Source organism: Geotrypetes seraphini, chromosome 1, assembly GCF_902459505.1.
Source record: "Geotrypetes seraphini chromosome 1, aGeoSer1.1, whole genome shotgun sequence".
Taxonomy (NCBI): Eukaryota; Metazoa; Chordata; class Amphibia; order Gymnophiona; family Dermophiidae; genus Geotrypetes; species Geotrypetes seraphini.
This window is the reverse complement of record NC_047084.1, coordinates 5792963-5811161: the sequence shown is the minus strand read 5'-3', so window position 1 is coordinate 5811161 and position 18199 is coordinate 5792963. Positions and strand designations below refer to the sequence as shown.

Here is an 18199-nt window from a genome sequence, read left to right as displayed (position 1 = left end):
GAAATTTTGAGCCGGTGAAGGTGATATCGCTGAGGACTCTGAAGAACATTAATTAAAAGCTGTATGAAGTAAGTTTAGATTATACTGTACAATAAATGATTGATATGTTCAATCTTCAATGCCAAATTTGTAAGGCAATGGCACATTGTTTTCAGATCCAAAATAAATTATACTTCGGCAATTCCTGTCCTTACCTTGCGCATAATTCTTTTCTTCAATAACACTGGACAACAGTATTATTTCAGTTGATAATTCTTCAATTCTTTCTTCCAACCATAAATTAAGCTTTACAAGTTTAGATAAGCACTTAAGTTGATTTAAAGAAAAATAGAAATTTCTTTCTTTCTGGTTAGCTGTCCAAAGAAAGAGACAAATAGAATCAATTTTGATTTTTGAGTAATTCTTGATGACCATATACCTAGATGCACAATTTTAAATTAACATATATCAAATATTTTTGTAGCATTTTATACTCCGGAAACCAGCAATATTGCATAATTATCATTATGATGTGAAACAAATGAAGTAAACTCATGGAATGCTAATCTCGCTGTATTATTAATACACCTACACAATAAAAAAGCATTAATATATAGTAATCTTCAATATAGTACATCAATATATGCTAAAGTTCAGAAAAAAATGACAGAATTCTACATTCAAAGTATATTATGATGTGTTATAATTTGTGGTAAGATACCTCCCTCCTCTTATCAAGCTGTGCTAGAAGCTTTTACTGCGGACCGGCAAGGTAAGTGCTCCAAAGCTTATAAGAATTTTATGAGCGTTGGAGCATTTACCATGCCGGCTCGTGTTAAAAACCTCTAGCACAGTTTGATAAAAGAGGCCCCTAATTAGGAGGGTATCTTTTCTATGCTTTCCCTAACTCAGGTTGAAAGATATTAAAAAATAAACAAATTGCTAAGCCAGCTCAAGAGATCTTGAGCTATGATGGACCCCTGATGGATTCCAGTCTCTTTGGCTGGGGAGCTCACTGCAATCATCGGCCAATTCAAGTGTGGTGCTTGGCCACCCAGAAAAAGTGGTCAATCAACAGTCTGGAGCTCAGAGCCATTTGGCTGGCCTTATTGAAACTGCAGAAGACCCTGGAAGGACAAGCAGTCAGCGTCTTCTCAGACAATGCTTTGGTGGTGGCCTATACCAGTTATTCTCAACATGCGGTACGGTACGTGAGCCGCTTGTTTTGGGGTACGCAGCACTGTGCAGGTCTCCTGCCTCCTCCTTCTTCCTTAATAGATGCTACCGCCTCCAAGGATCTTATGCCCTCCTTATTGCACTGTGGCATTGTGCTGGAGAGGGGTGAGAGAAGGAAAAATGGGTATGGGGCTGGTGTGCAGTGGTGAAAAATACTGTGCATGATCCTGAGGATGAGAGAGGGAGAAAAGTTGTACATGGCAGTAGAGGGGATAGGAGAGATGCATCTTGGATCTCTCTCTCCTTTCCCACTCTCTTTACAGCAAGGGAGGGAATGAAAGACAGATGGATAGTGAGAAAGAGAGGAAGATGTTGCCAAAAGGAGTAAAGGGGAGAAGAAGAAAAGTTGGACTCATGGAGGGCAGAGAGAGAGATGTTGGCTGCCGAAGGGAATGAGGTGTGAAGGAGAGGAAGCATGCAGGAGGCAGAAAGAAAGAAAGAAATATTTGATGCACAGTCAGAAGGAACTGTAACCAGAGACTCATTAAATCACCAGACAACAAAGGTAGGAAAAATGATTTTATTTGCAATTTATTGATTGAAATGTGTCAGTTTTGAGAATTTATATCTGCTGCCTATATTTTGCACTATATTTGTCTATTTTTCTATAGTTGTTACTGAGGTGACATTGCATATTTTAAAGTCATCTGCTTTGACCTTTTTGGGGAACCCCCCCCTCCAAATATAAATGATAATTAACATTTTCTCTACATACAGTGTTTGTGGGGGGGGGGGGTTATTTTGTGGTTACCATTATGAATTAATAAGATTACATTGTGTGGTCTTAGGGATATTTGGAGCATTGAGATTAAGCATCAGATTTCGGCATCTCAATGGCCACAAATTTGGTCTTGGAGAATGAGATGTACAATGTCAGCGTCTATGAGACAAACTTGTTTTTTTTTTTTTTGTTACATAGAGCTTTTTGGACCCTAGTTAGATTACAAAAATTAAATAGTTCCTTATCTAATAGATGCTGGCATTTTAATCTGGATGTAGGGACTTTGGATCATCTTTTGTATTACTGTCCCCATATCTTAGCCTTTTGGAATTCAATCTGGGATCAAATAGTTTATTGGAAAACCATGTAACGTTATCTTATGATACTGTGATATTTGGAATGTCTATGAGAAAAAAAGAGTCAGATATCATCGTGTAATAATAAACTTTTATTGATCATGACTGGAGTTGCCATCCAATATATTACTAATAACTGGAAAGACCATAGTAGGCTTAATTTTAATTTCTGGTGGAATTCGTTATGTCACATATATAGAATGGAAAAATCATTGGCGGTACAGAATGGAAAGTATAAAAATTTTATTAAAATATGGGAGCCATTAACATCTTTTTGTCATGATTAAATGCCATTTTTCTATTAATTATACACCACTTAATGTTGGGTGGGGGGAGGGTTTCAAGTGTAGGGTTTATGATCTTATAATGGGCTTTGAGGGAGGGTGGGGGGAGGGTTACATTTATTTTTATAGGATATAATGATAAGATGTTCAAATGGTCTAATTAATAGTGTTTATTATGAATTTTTGTACACTTGATGAAAGTTTAAAAATACATAAAGAATTAAAAAAAAAAAAAAGATTACATTGTGTGTATATGAAAAATGAATGGAAGACATTGCATTACAATTAGTACTATTATTTTGGGAATGGGGTCAGGGGTGGAGCTTGGATGGGTCAGGGGCGGAGCTTGGTACTCGGTTGATATTTGTTAGACTTAGGGGGTACTTGGCTGGAAGAAGTTGAGAAACACTGGTTTATGTCAATCGCCAGGAAGGCCACCAAAAGTGCCCATTTGTGTCTGGAAGCCTGCTTGCTCTTCAGGCACTCTCAGCTCTGCACGTAGTGAGAGTGGACATTGTTTAAGCCAATTTTCTTAGCAGGCAGATCTTGGATCCAGGCAAGCAGATGCTGTGCATTATAATTACCCAGTATTTCACTGTCGGTGTCAGCCTTCCAAGTCTTTGTTCATTGCTGGGGTCAGCCGGTGTTCTACCTCATGGCAACAGCAAAGAACAAGAAACAGGTCAGGTTCATCAGCCGAAGATCCAAGCCTGGAAGTGTGGGTCTGGACACTGTGGTCCAGCCATGGCCACAAAACGTGCTATTATATGTGTTTCCTCCATGGCCCATGATAGACCGAATCCTGCAAAGGATTGTAAGTCATCGGGGAAGGGTCATTCTGGTGGCTCCAGACTGGCCATACCGACACTGGTACACAGATCTGGTACGTCTTCGGAGAGGCCCTGGTCTCAGGCTACAAGTGCAACAGCCATCCTTTCCCAGGGTCCAGTGGTCATAGAAAATCCAGATTGCTTTGTTCTTACAGCATGGCTATTGAATGTGAAGTATTAGCACGCAAAGGGTACTCTGAAATGGTCATTGCTACACTCCTTAAATCTAAGAAGCCGACAACAGTCTGAGATTTTTATGGAGATTTTCCAACATTGTGCGCCCAGGAAAAGGTTTTGCTGTTTCTGTGGTTTTGGCTTTCCTTCAAGCAGGCCTTGACAAAGGGCTTCCTGTGGCTTCCCTTCGGGTCCAAGTTGCAGGTCTGTCTTGTTTCATAGCTTGAGACCACAGATCTACACTGGCATTTCATCCAGACATAGCCATATTTCTAAAGGGTACACTACTTATTAGGCCTCCATTAAACTGCCTTTCCCTTTTTGGGATCTTAACATGGTTTTGCAAGGCCTCAGCCAGGCTCCTTACGAGCTCCTGAAGAAAGTGTCTCTGATGGATCTGCCGCTTAAAATAGTTTTTCTGGTGTCTATGACCTCGGTGAGATGGGTCTTGATACTCCAGGTTCTTTCCTTATAAACACTGACACTGGAGTCTCGTTACACCCTGTTCCTTCTTTCTTGCCGAAGGTGGTTTCAGCATTTCATATCAATCAGGATATCAGATTGCCAGCGTTCCAGTCCACAGGTTCCAGAAAAAAGGACTCGATTCTCAAGAAGTTTGATGTGAGAAGAGTGCTACTTAAATATCTTGAGGTCACTAACTAGTTTAGGCTGTTACCATCTTTTTGTGCTAACGAATCCAGCTAGGCAAGGTACGCCAGCTTTCAAGGCCATGATTTCCAGGTGGATTCATAGGGTCATTTTGTCCCCAGTTTCAATTAAAGTGCATTCAACCAGAAGTATGGCTTTGCCATGGGCCGAAGCTAGGGCAGTTTCATCTGAGGAGATTTGTAGGGCGGCGACTTGGCCCATTCTACATACATTTGCTAAGTTTAAAGAGTGGATGTGGTGGCAGGAGAGGACTATGCCTTTGGGTACTCAGTACTATGTGCCAGTTCAGTCATCCCACCCTAGAATTCTAGGACTGCTTTTGTATGTCCCATTTGTCCAGAATGACACACCTATTGCACTAGAAAAAGAGATTAGGGCCTAGATTTTCAAAAAAACAGCGTTAACCAACAGGCTGGTGATAATGATGGGCACATGAGCAGAAAAATACGCAAAAAGGAAAAAACCCACAACAACAGCGGGAGTGATGTTCAATCTCTCCCGCTACCACAACCCTCCCCACCCCCAGCAGTGATTGGCTGGTCTGTAACTTCCTCTCCGACGCCAGAATTGACGTCGAGGAGAAGGCTTCTGGGCTTGCGCCTGGACTTGCCTTTCCAGCTGTTGTTGTGGCAGGTAAGCAGGGAGATTACTATTCTCCCGTGATCGCCTGTCCCGTTGTCCCCACACACAGCTCCGGGATGCCGTCGCTGAAAACGAAATATTTAGGCATCCTGAAGCTGTGCGTGGGGACAACAGGACAGGGGATCAGAAAAAGGGACAGTCCCGTTCAAAACGTATTGTCACCTTATCCATACCCCTACTTCACCTAGGTTTTCAGAAGAGCCTGCTTGGGAACTAATTGTAGGTAGTAACAAAAGCCCTCTGTGAAGTAGGAAGGATATAGAAGAAATCCGGAGTGGGAAATTGCCTACTTATCCAGAATGATACACTTATCTATTAGAAAAGATTTTAGCAAGGTAAGAACCTAATTTCCTTTTATTTTTCAGGCTTGCACACCATGCTTACAATTTCCACTCCAAAAGAATATCTTTAATGACAATAATGTATACTACTGAGGAAAATAAACCCAGATGTCTGAAGATATAAAGTAAAAGTTAAAAAGAAATGTTCTCCTAAAGATTATATGAACATACTCGTAATAACCCCTGAAGCATAAATGTGCATTGTGGTGTTAATTGTTTTTAATTATATAGTATGTGCTATTATTTGTTTTATACAACATGCGTTTTTATGGTTTGTAGGGGTTTTTTTTTCAAAATAAATGTACTTTTTAATCAATTTTTCTGTATCATCCAGAGATAAATGTTCCATCTCCTTTGTTTTGGTTTGCATTGTGGAAATGTAACATTTTCCAAAGGATTATAGAATTATTTTTTTTTTTTGCCTAGGGAAAGGTATCAATTTTGCAGTAACCCAGTTACTGTAATATTGCTGTAGCTACTAGAATTTCAAAGCTGTTAGTCTATAGTTTGTATTAGATATCCCTGCATAAACAGATAAAAGCTACATGATTAGATAAAGAGACTTCTTGTATTGTTAAGTGTGATATCTTTCTCGTAGTCACATTCACCCAATTAAATATAAGAAGTTATACATGTGGAGGGGCATAATAAAAAAAAACCATCTAAATCTCCTTTTGGCCTAGCCCCTAAATGCTGAAAGTAGAAGCAGGGAAAATGTCCATTCTCAAAAAAAACGTCCAAGGATTTTAAAAAAGTAATGGCCTGCTTATACTTTCAGCTGTTTAAACGCCCAGACCACCACTACGTCTACACTTAAGACACATTACCAACCCAAAAAAACAGCCTAAGTCCAAAACACCCAAAACCAGGCCTTTTAGGAGGAGCCAGTCCTTCGCCTAAAAGCTGGATTCTGCAACCGGTATCTGTCAAACCCCCCCCCACCCCCAGCAACGATCGCGGCAGGAGAGATGGTTCATCTCCACTGCTGCGATGGCGATCCCCCCCCCCCCGAACGGCAGCACATCAGGGTGAGCATCGCGGCAGGGGTGATGAGCCATCTCCCCTGCCGTGATCTTCATCCCTGAAGTGCCCCCCACCCCCACTAAGATCTAGACCCCATTATTCCCTCACATTATCTACCAATTGCTAATATAGCATTGTTGACAAAGTTGTTAGAATCAATTGTAGTGGGTCAACTTACTGGAGAAATTTTCATTACTTCCACCTTTTCAATATGGGTTTCGTTCTAATTTTAGTACCATAACTTTATTGATCTCTCTTATTTCTAAAATCCAACAACTTGACTTCAAAATAAATGTTCAATTTTGCTTCAGTTTGATTTGTCCGTGGTGTTTGATGTAGTACATCATGACATATTTGCTCCAATTACTTTCAGATATCGGTCTTAATCAGGTTGCTCTTGTTTGGTTTTCTAAATTTTTATTGTCCCAATCTTATTCAGTTAATATTGATGGTAATATTTCTAATTCCTGGCAACCTCCTTTTGGAGTTCCCCAGGGCTCTCTGCTTTCCCCAATTTTGTTCAATCTTTAAATGACAACTTTGAATATTTATAAGCTGTCAGCATGGGAACCGCTTTTTACTTATGCGGATGACATTTTTATAATGATTGAGATTGATCCAAATATTGCCAATTTAACTTTTAAAATAAATCACTGTATCTCTAAATTTCAAACTTGGGCTATGTCTGTCCAGATGAAGCTAAATGCAGCTAAAACTAAACTTCTGTGGTTAGGCCCAAAACTGTATCATCTTCCTTCCACTGTACTTTTGGATTCTGGGGCCTCCCTACAAATTGAGTTCTCTAAGATTTTGGGAATACTTTTTGATTCTTCTCTTACTTTTAAGGATCAAATAAACTCTCTGGATAAGAAATGTTTTTTCAGCTTACGAATGTTGAGGATGGTCAGATCTCTTTTCCATCAATGTCATTTTTCTGTTTTGGTCCATATTATATTATATTATCCCAGTTAGATTATTGTAATGCCATTTACCTTGGCATTGCCTTCAAAGACTACAATTAATTCAGAATACTGCCACAAAGTTGATCTATGGAAAGAGCAAATTCGACCATATGACTCCTTTGCTTTTCTCTCTCCATTGGCTCCCGGTTTATTTTAGAATTCAGTTTAAGTGTTTATGTATTGTTTTTAAGATTTTACATGGTATCTTTGCTCCTCTTATTCCTCTGCAATGGAATGTTTATAGATTTTCATATGCGAGAGGCATTCATCCATTTAAACTTTCTCTTCTTTCTAGGAAAGGAATTCAAGGAGTTAAGAATTTTAGCAGCCCTCTGGTTTTTAAATTTCCCCAATTATAGAATGAACTTCCCCTAATTTTGAGGTGTCCCCATTCCTTCCAACTCTTCCGTAAACTTCTAAAAACTTTTTAATACGCTAAACATTTTGAAAACTAACTCTTGTATTTCAGTTTACTTTATTTTTTAAATTTATTGTTAACCGCATTGAGTTTCCTTTGGTTGAAGACCCGGTATATAAGGTTAAGTTTTAGTTTAATTTAGTTTATACAGGCAGGAGGGATCCCAGGCCCTCCTACCCATGACGCCCCCCCCAAAAAAAACACCTCCCCCAGAGTCCCTGGATCCCCCCTACCCGCTGACCCCGTGACACCCCACCCCCGAGACCCCCCCTTTACCTTAAAGAAGTTGTCTCAAGCCCGTCCGCCCTGCAGGAACATCATCTGCACAATGGCAGGCCTTAGGGCCTGATTGAGCCAGGCGCCTAAAGCCGCGCCCACAGGAGGGGCCTTAGGCACCTGGGCCAACCGGAATTGACCCAGTTGCCTTAGGCCCCTCCTGTTGGCAGGGCCTTAGACACATGGGCAGCCCCACCCACAGAAGGGGCCTAAGGCAACTGGGACAATTCCAGTTGGCCCAGGCAATTAAGGCCCCTCCTGTGCACAGGGCTTTAGGCACTGACTCAATCAGGCCCTAAGGCCTGCCATTCTGCGGATGGCGGGCCTGCCGGGCAGACGGGCTTGAGACCTGTCCATCTATACAACTTCTTTAAAGTAAAAAAGGGGGTCTCGAGGGTGGGGTGGGGTTTCACGGGGTCAGTGGGGGCTGTTGCGGGGTTGGCGGGTGGGTGGGGAGGTTTCAGGGGGCCGCTCAGGAGTTCAGGGGACATTCATGGAGGGAGTGCATCGTGGGCAGAAGGGCTTGGGATCCCTCCTGCCCATATCTTAGTTGGGGTGGGGGGCAGGGGGTCGCCTGGGCAGGAGGGGTTGGGCTCCCTCCTGTCCATATCGAATCGGCGGGGTGGGGTTCTGTCGGGGCAGGAGGGGTTGGGATCCCTCCTGCCCATAATGGACCAGCGGGGTGGGGTGGGCACTAGGGCAGGAGGGCCTGGGAACCCTCCTGCCCCAATCACGTTGGGGGGGGGCTTGGGTCACCAGGGCATGAGAGGTTGGCCTCTCTTCTGCCCGATCCGATCAGGGGTATTGCGGCAGGAGTGATTGGGCATCTCTCCTGCCACGATGGCGATCGCAAGCCCCCCCCCCTCGAACTGTGGCACTTCGGTGTGAGGATCGCGATCCTCACCCTGAAGTGGCACGGTGGCCCATCACCATCGTGGCAGGGGAGTTGCCCAATCTCTCCTGCTGCGGTGGTTGCGGTGAGGGGTGGGCAGGTTGCCGGGGCCGCTGAGCTCATCGCGGCAGCCACGATCAGCTCAGCGGCCCCTTTTTCGGCACTTATACCTGTTTTGACTTGGTCTAAGTCAAAACATATATGTACCGACTAGGAAGCCTGTTTTAAGTTTTGGTTATACCTGCTGTACGACTATGTCTAGGTCGGCCCACCTCCCGCCCTTTCCCCTCCTCTAAAAATGCCTTTTTTCGCTCTATGTGTTTAGAGGCAGGGGAAAGGCCTAAGCTGGTTTTAGATATGTCTAAAACCAGCTTTGGTTATGGGTACTCGGACAATCAGGCTTGTTGATCGTCCAAGTACCCATTTAGGCCACTTTGTAGACGTTTGTTGTTTTTTTTTTTTATTATGAGCCCCATAGTCTATACATATAGATTAAATGAAATCTTCTCACTTAATTTGGGTTTGATGACATATGCACAATATAAATGAATTGACTTAATAATTTGAATCATACCAGGGTAAGCACTTGCAGAATATCTTGATATTCTTATAAATTATTATCATTATTTATCAACAGTTTTAGGAGTCATTATTAACAACTGCCAAAAACTGAAAATGAAGAAGCATTAAAACATCTTCATTTAGGAAGAAATAGAGGCAATACATTTTGTGGCAAGTCCGGCACTGCTTCCAACTTGCCCCATTGTAAAAGCAGGGAGAACAAGATTTCAGGTGGTAGTAAATTCCATCAGAGGAATTTCCCTAGCTATGAGGCTGCCTATCCCAGTACAGAAACCTTAGAGGCCAGCTCTGTGCAGAATGAGAGAAGCGGCTCTGCAAAAGGGGCCTATTTCAGGCAAAGAATAAAACCTTTTAAAACTGCCTTTATGCATCATATGTTCCCTGACCGCTATTTTCATTATGGCCAAAGGGGGAGCCAAAGGCAGTACTGGCCCATTCTCATACTTCAGAGCCTGGGGCGTGGCTTGCCACAATATAAGCCAGTGCCTCAGACAGGGAAAGGAGAGGCTCAGGAAGGTGGATAGAAACCAGTCCAGCAGAAGGTGTCAGAGAAGCGGACCAGAAGGTGGAACAGACTAGAGCTCAGCCCAGATCCAGTCCTGGTGAGGAGTTAATGGAACTGGAGGAAACTGGACTCCCCACTCAGTCAACCTGGTCTACTCCTGAGGAATGTATGGAAGTGTGAACGAAGATATGGACATTACCCTGCTTATTGTTTTTTCTTTTCTTGGAGAAGGGATTCTTTTTCTCTTTTTGATTGCCTCATGGCAAAGTAATAGCGCAGGAAACCTTTATTTCTCTCATCTGAGAACAATCATCTTTAACTGTGTTTTGGGTGACGGGTCTAAAGCGCGCGAGGACAAAGGCGCGCCGACAACCGAGCACAGACAACTGAGTGCAGGGCTTAATCGCGCCGAAGAAAACCCGTATTTTAAAGGGCTCTGACGGGGGGTGTGGGGGTATGTGGGGGGGAACCCCCCCCTCTACTTAATAGGGATCACGCTGCCTCATGCTGCCATGTTGGGGGGTATAAACCCCCCACATTATACTGAAAACTTAACTTTTTCCCTAAAAAACAGGGAAAACGTGAAGTTTCCAGTATAATGAGGGGGGTTACAACCCCCCAAACCCCCTACAATGCCAGCGTGATCTCTATTAAGTGAAGTGGGGGGGGTTCCCCACCAACACCCCCCATCGGAGCCCTTTAAAATACGTTTTTTCTTCGGCGCGATGAAGTCCTGCGCTCAGTTGTCAGCGCGCCTTTGTCTTCGCGTGCTTTAGACTATGAACAGTGTTTTGTTTCATGGATGTTTTCTTTCTTTCTTCTTTTTGGCTGGGACTAATTGAAAGACTTTACTAAATTGTGAAACCTATGCTGCACCCTACACACTGTGTGGACTTAACTAAGCAATACTTATGTAGCAGTGCTGATAAATGAACCAGTGAAGTGGTGTTTGTATTTGGGAACTTACTCAAGGTTATTTTTCTCCTCTCTTTTGAGACTCCTGATATCCTGGAAACAAGGCCTAAGTAGAGTCTGGGCGTGACATCCAACCAGGCTGAAGAAAACCAAAGATCCACTGAATGCAAGAAGGCAGCCATTATCCGTACCTGCCTATTGTTTTAGTGTTTGTTTCAAGTGCTGCATTATTTTATTCTTGTGCACTGCATATTTTCTGTTATACCTTTTTGCTCTGTTTTGGAGATTTTGTCTTGCTGGAAAACTTGCTTGTTTTGCAAACGCTGCATAATAAAAGTCTGCTTTTGTTTTCAACAATTAAAACCTTGCCTTAGTGACTTCTGTGAGTTTTTCTGGGTGATCTGTAAAGGTGCTTTGGCAAATCTTATTAGCCAGCACTAGTGCTGCCCGATTCGAATCGATTCACCGATTCACTTTGGGTGAATCGATTCGAATCGATTTACCAGGACAAAAAAAATCAGCCTCCCGATTCATTGACTGACCCTCCCCCCTAAAGCTGGAGCGGCAGCGCTGCCTCTTGCTGACCTGCCGTTCCTGCTTTAGAGGGCGAGTGGGGAAGGTCAGTCGGGAAGTAGCTTACCTGCTGGCCTCCCGCTGCTTTGCTGTCCATCTTCCTCACTGGCCTCCCTGAATCCATTTTCCTAATTTCAGCAGCCTGCAATAAGATCGCTGGCGCTAGCGATCTTTGTAAGCTGCCATACGGCTTTGGAGTGTCTTCTCTCTACTGCGGTCCCGCCCCTCCTCTGACATCAGAGAAGGGGTGGGACCGTGGCAGAGAGAGGAGAGCTCCGAAGCCGTACGGCAGCTTGCAAAGATCGCTAGCGCCAGCAATCTTATTACAGGCTGCTGAAATTAGGAAAATGGATTCCGGGAGGCCAGTGGGGAAGACGGATAGCACAGGCCTTCCGGGGGAAGGGGGGTGCAGTCCTTCAGGGAGGGGTGCGCCTTCTTGTGGGGGTAAAGACCTTCAGAGGAGACAGGCAGGCATTCAGGGGTGAGTTGTAGGCCTTCAGAGGGGGACATACAGGCCTTCAGGGGGAGGTGCAGGCCTTTAGGGGGGCAGACCTTCAAAGGGGGGGGACAGGCAGGCTGGCCTTCAGGGTAGGGGTGGGACAGGCCTTCAGGGGGGACAGGCAGGCAGGCCTTTGGGGGATGCAGGCCTTCAAGGGGGGGGGCAGGCCTTCAAGGGGAAAACAGACCTTCAGGGATGGTGGCACAGGCCTTCAGGGGGACAGGCAGGCCTTTAGGGGTGGGGTGAAGGCCTTTAGGGGTATGGTGCAGGCCTTTAGGGGTGGGGTACAGGCCTTTAGGGGGAGGCGCAGGCCTTCGAGGGAGCAGACCAGGGGAGGGGGTCCCTGGTGTAGAAGTACATGGAGGGAGGGAGGGGGTTCAAAGATACGTGCATATGCCGGACTTTGGGGGGGAAGAAATAATGGGTCTGAAAATAGAGGAGAGGAAGAGGGATGATGGAAAATGGGATTTAGGGAGGGAAGGAACAGAAAGGGAGAGAAGTTGGACACAAGGGATGGTGTGGAGGAGGGATAGAGATACTGGATAGGAGAGTAGTTGGGAAAAGAAAGGGAGAGATGGTTGACCCTGGGGTGGTGGAGAAGGAGGGGGAGATGCTGGATGAAAGAATAGTTAAGAAAAGGTGGATCTGTGGAGGGAGATAAAAAAAAGGAAAGATGCCAGACCTCCTGGGGAGGGGAGGGAAGGGAAACGGAAGGGGAGGACAGAGATGGCAGATTGATGGTTAGCACGGAGAAAGAAGAAAGAAGGAGACCCTGGCAAGCAAATTATCAGAAGACAACCAGAGCCTGGGACCAACAAGATTTGAATAATGACCAGACAACAAAAGGTAGAAAAACTAATTTTATTTTCTGTTTTGTGATTACAATATGTCAGATTTGAAACGTGTATCCTGCCAGAGCTGGTGTTAGACTGCAAACGTGAGCTAGGATTTAACAGAGAGAGGAAAAGTCTTTTTTGTTTGTTTATTCTGTTTACACCACAGTGCCAGTGTGGTTAGGAGAAGGAAAAGGGGGTGAAGAGGCTATAAAATAAATCCACCAGGATGTTTGAAAAAAAACACCCAATAGGGCAGGAAAATCGAATTGAATCAAAAAACCAATTCAATAGGCTGAACTGAATCGAATCGAAATTTTTTTTTCCTGATTCGGCAGCACTAGCCAGCACTGCCGGTAGGGCCTTCTCCCTATTGAGAGGCAGGCCTAGTATTTAGTGCCACCTGGTGGTGGGTCATCGCATTGTTCTTAGCGGAGACGGCCAGGCAACAATTTCTAGGCATTTAAACTAGTAGGTAGGGGTGCTTAATGAAAGCTGATGAACTCTGGAAGTCATTCCCACCAAAGTGATGGACTTGAGGTGTAGAAATCTAAAAGAGACCTTGGGGTTACAGTGTCTGAAGATCTCAAGGCAGAAAAACAGTATAGGGAGGAGGTGGCTGTTTCCTAAAGAATGCTAGGCTGCATAGAGAGATGCATAACCAGCAGAAGAAAGGAGGTGCTGATGCTCCAATTGGTGTATTGTGTCAATTCTGGAGACCATATCACTTCAAAGACATAGCGTATATACTTGAATATAAACCGATCCGAATATAAACCGAGGTAATCTTTTTTTCCCGAGAATAGAAATTTGGGTATGTGAGTGTCATTTGTCAGGGATCATGCCATAAATAATTACTAATTTTTTTAGATGGGGCTGTTTTGAGTCCCAAAATAATTGAAGGTGAGCTGACAAATATCTTCCTACTTGGAGTCATGACACCAACCATAGGGCTAGATGCACTTAAGTCAGCAATTGTCGCTAAACCTGTTTTCACAGCTTTAGTGATGATCACTTTTACCAACCCAATGCATAAAATAGCTCATTGTGTGTGTTTCCCCTTGAACGCCCATTTTCTGATCCGGCCAAAACCCCATGCAAAGTAGCCATGTGATTGATGCACTAATATCACTTGGCTATGCTAAAATAAAAACAGGGGTTTTAACTATCAGAAGAAAACACCAGGTCTAGTTGTGTTACCGACAGACCTGCCTGTTTTTTTCTTTTTTTTTCCAATGGCATAGATATGTTGCATGTGTGGGAGGGCCTTAGGTGTCTGAGCCAATCAGGGCCTTAGGCTTCTTCCCGTGCATCACGTGGTACACCAGAGAGAAGGCCCATCATTTTCCATAGGTAGGGCTTGGAGATAGAAGGACATGGTTCCCTCCAGCCCCAACGTCTAGCAAAGAAACAGGGGGTTCGGGGAGTATCCAGCGGCAGGAGGGAGTGGACATCCCTCCTGCCTTTTTTTTTTTGGGGGGGAGGGAAGGGGGAGGGGATGGTTTGTGGGGTCAGTGGTGTGGATGACCAGGACCAGGTGGGGCATGGCACGGGGGTATTCAGCCAGGCAGGAGGGAGTAGGCATCCCTCCTGCCATTTTCGCTACCATGGAGGGGTTGTGGTGCCGGTTCATGTGGGGAGGGCCATCAGCACAGGGGAGCTTTTTTCTTTTTAATGGGGCATATTGTACATGTGTAACATGTGGGAAGGGCCATTAACACAGGGGAGCTTTTTGCTTTTTAATGGGGCAGATTGTGCATGTGTAACATATGGGAAGGGACATCATAGAAACATAGAAACATAGAAATAGACGGCAGATAAGGGCCACGGCCCATCAAGTCTGCCCACTCCAATGATCCTCCCTATCTTTGCGGATAGATCCCACATGTTTGTCCCATTTGGCCTTAAAATCTGGCACGCTTCTTGCCTCAATAACCTGAAGTGGAAGACTATTCCAGCGATCAACCACCCTTTCGGTGAAGAAGAACTTCCTAGTGTCACCGTGCAGTTTCCCGCCCCTGATTTTCCACTGATGCCCCTTGTTGCCGCGGGACCCTTGAAAAAGAAGATATCCTCTTTCACCTCGATGCGACCTGTGAGGTACTTGAATGTCTCGATCATATCTCCCCTCTCTTTACGTTCCTCGAGTGAGTAGAGCTGCAACTTCCCTAACCGCTCCTCGTATGGGAGCTCCTTGAGTCCCGAGACCATCCTGGTGGCCATTTCTGGATCGATTCCAGTCTCAGCACATCTTTGCGGTAATGTGGCTTCCAAAATTGCACACAGTACTCCAGGTGCGGTCTCACCATGGATCTATACAGTGGCATAATGACTTCAGGTTTTCGGCTGACGAAACTCCTGCGTATGCAACCTATGATTTGCCTTGCTTTGGATGAAGCTTGCTCATCTTGATTTGCAGACTTCATGTCTTCCCTGACATCAGCACGTGGGAGCTTTTTTCTTTTTAATGGGGCAGATTGTGCATATGTAACAAATGCACAAAATCTGTGCCATTAAAAAAAAAGAAGCCCTAACAGCAGTGACAGGAGACTGTTTCCCCTGTCACTGCTGTTAGGGATCTTCACATGTGTTGATCGCTCATTGAGCGATTGATTTGTCAGAGTTTGCAAGCAAATGATTTTTACCTCTGTGCAAATCATTTGCATGCAAACTTGGTAGTGCATCAATCGCTGTTCCACAATCAGCCAGAGAATTGGCCAACAGTGATCAAGTCGATATTATTAACTGACTTTAGTGCATCTAGCCCAAAGTTTCTGGACTTCTATCCTCATCAGAACACCTGGCCTCAGCCACACATGCAAAAAACAGAAAAAACTATCTTCAAATACAAACCTATAAAGTAAAAGTACTATTGTACACAAATGAAACCCTATTAAGCCAGACTCTGCATACAGTACACCACAAGAAAAACAGAAAGAAATGCATTTCTACCTGAACAATCCAAATATAAAAACAACAGATGTCAATTATCAAAATTGACATATTTCAATCACTAAATTGAAAATATAGCATTGAAATCAGGAGACTCCTTAACAATTGAATTTTCATCTAGAATCCTTGGTTTTATTTTAGATTCTTCTTTATCTTTAATCAAATTAACAATTCATCTAAAAAGTGCTATTTTAGTTTACGGATACTGAGGAGAGTTTGAGGTATTTTTCATCAAAATCATTTTGTGGTTTTGGTTCAAGGGATTATTTTGACACATCTGGATTATGCAAATTGCCTGTATATCAGATTAACCAAATTTAATCTGAAGAGGCTACAACTTATTCAGAACACTGCAGCCAAATTAATTTTTGGAAGACATAAATACGATCATGGCGCTCCTCTCTGCCGCTGGTACCCTCCTGCTGTCGGCAGCATGCCCATGCAACCCACTCCTATGGGCCCCCTAAGTTGGTTTGCATGGCTGAGGTTACAAAAGGTAACGGCAGGAACCCTGGCCAAGCGATATGGCTCACCGTGAGGCACAGTGGCTGAGGGAGGGCATCTGACTCATTTTTTTCTGCCCTATTGGAAGCAAATCCCCCCCCCCCCAATATAAGTTAGCTTGGTTTCGCCTCTGATCTGTTGAGCGAACGGCTAACTGATAGAGAAATGGTAAGGGCATACTTTAAAGCTGACACATAGGATTGCAGTACCACTTTGAACAAACCCAACTTGAATAAAAGAAAAATAAACAATAAAAAAAAGTCCTTTTGAAAGGCTGCAGTGTAGTTTTTTTTCCATTACCGTTTCTGCTTTTGTATTTCATGAAAAGGAGTTTTGATTTTCCAAAAGCCATTGCATAGGTTTTATGTATTTTCCACCATCGCTTACCCCCCAGTCCATTAAAATATTTTAATGTGTACTGCGTTGACCTTGTAAATAGAGTAGTATGATGCCATAATGCCTACTGTTAAATTAATATTTTTGCTGCAATCAATGTTTATTGCCTTATGTCTGATTTATACTTGCTATAACCGCGCATAAATTCAAATAAATAAGCCAATAACAGGATATGGCCTCTAATGTGTTTGTCACGTTTTAATCGCTGTATCTTCTAAGTCCCATAGGTACATTAATTTATTAGACTGTTATACACTGTGTTTTTGCTGCTTACCCTCATTATATTTTGTTTATGATGTTGGCTTCTCTTGTACTTTTCCTTGAATCGGTTGGTAATGAGGTGAAGTAGCCCTATATTGCAGGCTAGAAACTACCAGGCCTGGCATGTCACCAGAAAAAAAAAATCATGTATTCCAATCCAATCCAATTCTTAGTCTTGTATTTCGGGTCATTCTGACTATGGGGCTCGATCAGTTCACATAAAGTTATTGAAAGGACAGGAAAGCAAATAATTGGACAAGAAAGTCATTAATTGCAATCCTTTATTTATCATTTAAAGCATTCTGAAATAGCTAGGTCTTTAAAGTTTTCTGAAAGATTATCAGAGAAGGGAAAAGTCTAATTTCTGTAGTAAGATCATTCCAGATTTTTACAAAAGAAAAAGCCAAAGAATGATAGAGCCACGAAGGCAAGACCCGAAGCAAGCAAGAGCAGCAAGTTGTAAACTTCCTTCCCTCCCTTCGACTCCCTCGTTGCCCTATCTTCCGCCTTAGCCTGTAGCAAATTTTGAATGCTGCACTGCTGACAGGTGTGTGAGACAGGGGAGGGAGAAGGGAAATGCTGCTGCTGCTGCACCCAATTGGGGGGAGAGAGGGAAGGAGGGAGAAGGAAGACCAAGAAAGGGAGAGAGAGGAAAAAAGAGATGCCAAAACCATGGGAGGGAGGGAAAGGAAATACCACACCACAGAGGGGGGAGCGAGTGATGTCAGGGCATGGGGGGGGGGGGTTAGGAGACGGATGCCAGACCATGGGAAAGGCAGGAAGGAGGGAAGGAAAGAAAGGGATAGAGGAGATGCCAGATAATGGAGGGGAGGAGGAGATGGAAGGAGAGGAGAGAGATGCCAGGACATGGGGGGAGGGAAGGGGATAGACATGCCAAATCATGGGGTTGAGTGGGAAGAAAGGACGGAAAGGAGAAGAGAGGGGGAGGGGGTGAAGCTGAAATGAATCATGTACAAAGGAGAGAAGGGGTACAGGATATACAGTTTATTGAAGGGACATAGAAAGAGGGAAGATGCCATATGGAAGAGAGAGAGAGTGAACAGTGGATGGAAGGGGTAGAGAGAGAGGGCAGAGGCTGGGTGGAAGGGGCAAAGATAGAGGGCAGATGTTGCTGAATAGAAAGAAGAGAGCAAAGAGAAGATGATTAAAGCAGAAACGACAAAAGGTAGAAATAATTTTTTTGTTGCTTTACTTAGAATCAAATAGTATTGTAACTGTATTGATAGAAGTTTATAAATAGGAAATGGAAATAAGGCAGTTTTTTCTGGACTAAACCCCTTTGCTCAGGTCAGGACAGGATACCATAACAGCAGTATACTGTACTCTTTAGAAGAAACATTTGGCCTCTGAAACCT

The 18199-nt window shown here is 43.8% G+C and overlaps 1 protein-coding gene across 8 annotated transcripts in view; it reads right to left on the bottom strand.

Annotated features, from left to right (window-relative positions):
* KIAA0825 (KIAA0825 ortholog) overlaps window positions 1-18199 on the bottom strand; it is a 500428-nt gene that overhangs the window by 429068 nt on the left and 53161 nt on the right. For all 8 annotated transcript variants that reach the window (XM_033917989.1, XM_033917815.1, XM_033918166.1 and 5 more), the window contains one exon: window positions 195-353. In XM_033917989.1, the coding sequence (XP_033773880.1) occupies window positions 195-353 (159 nt within the window). The remainder of the gene's footprint in view (window positions 1-194; window positions 354-18199) is intronic.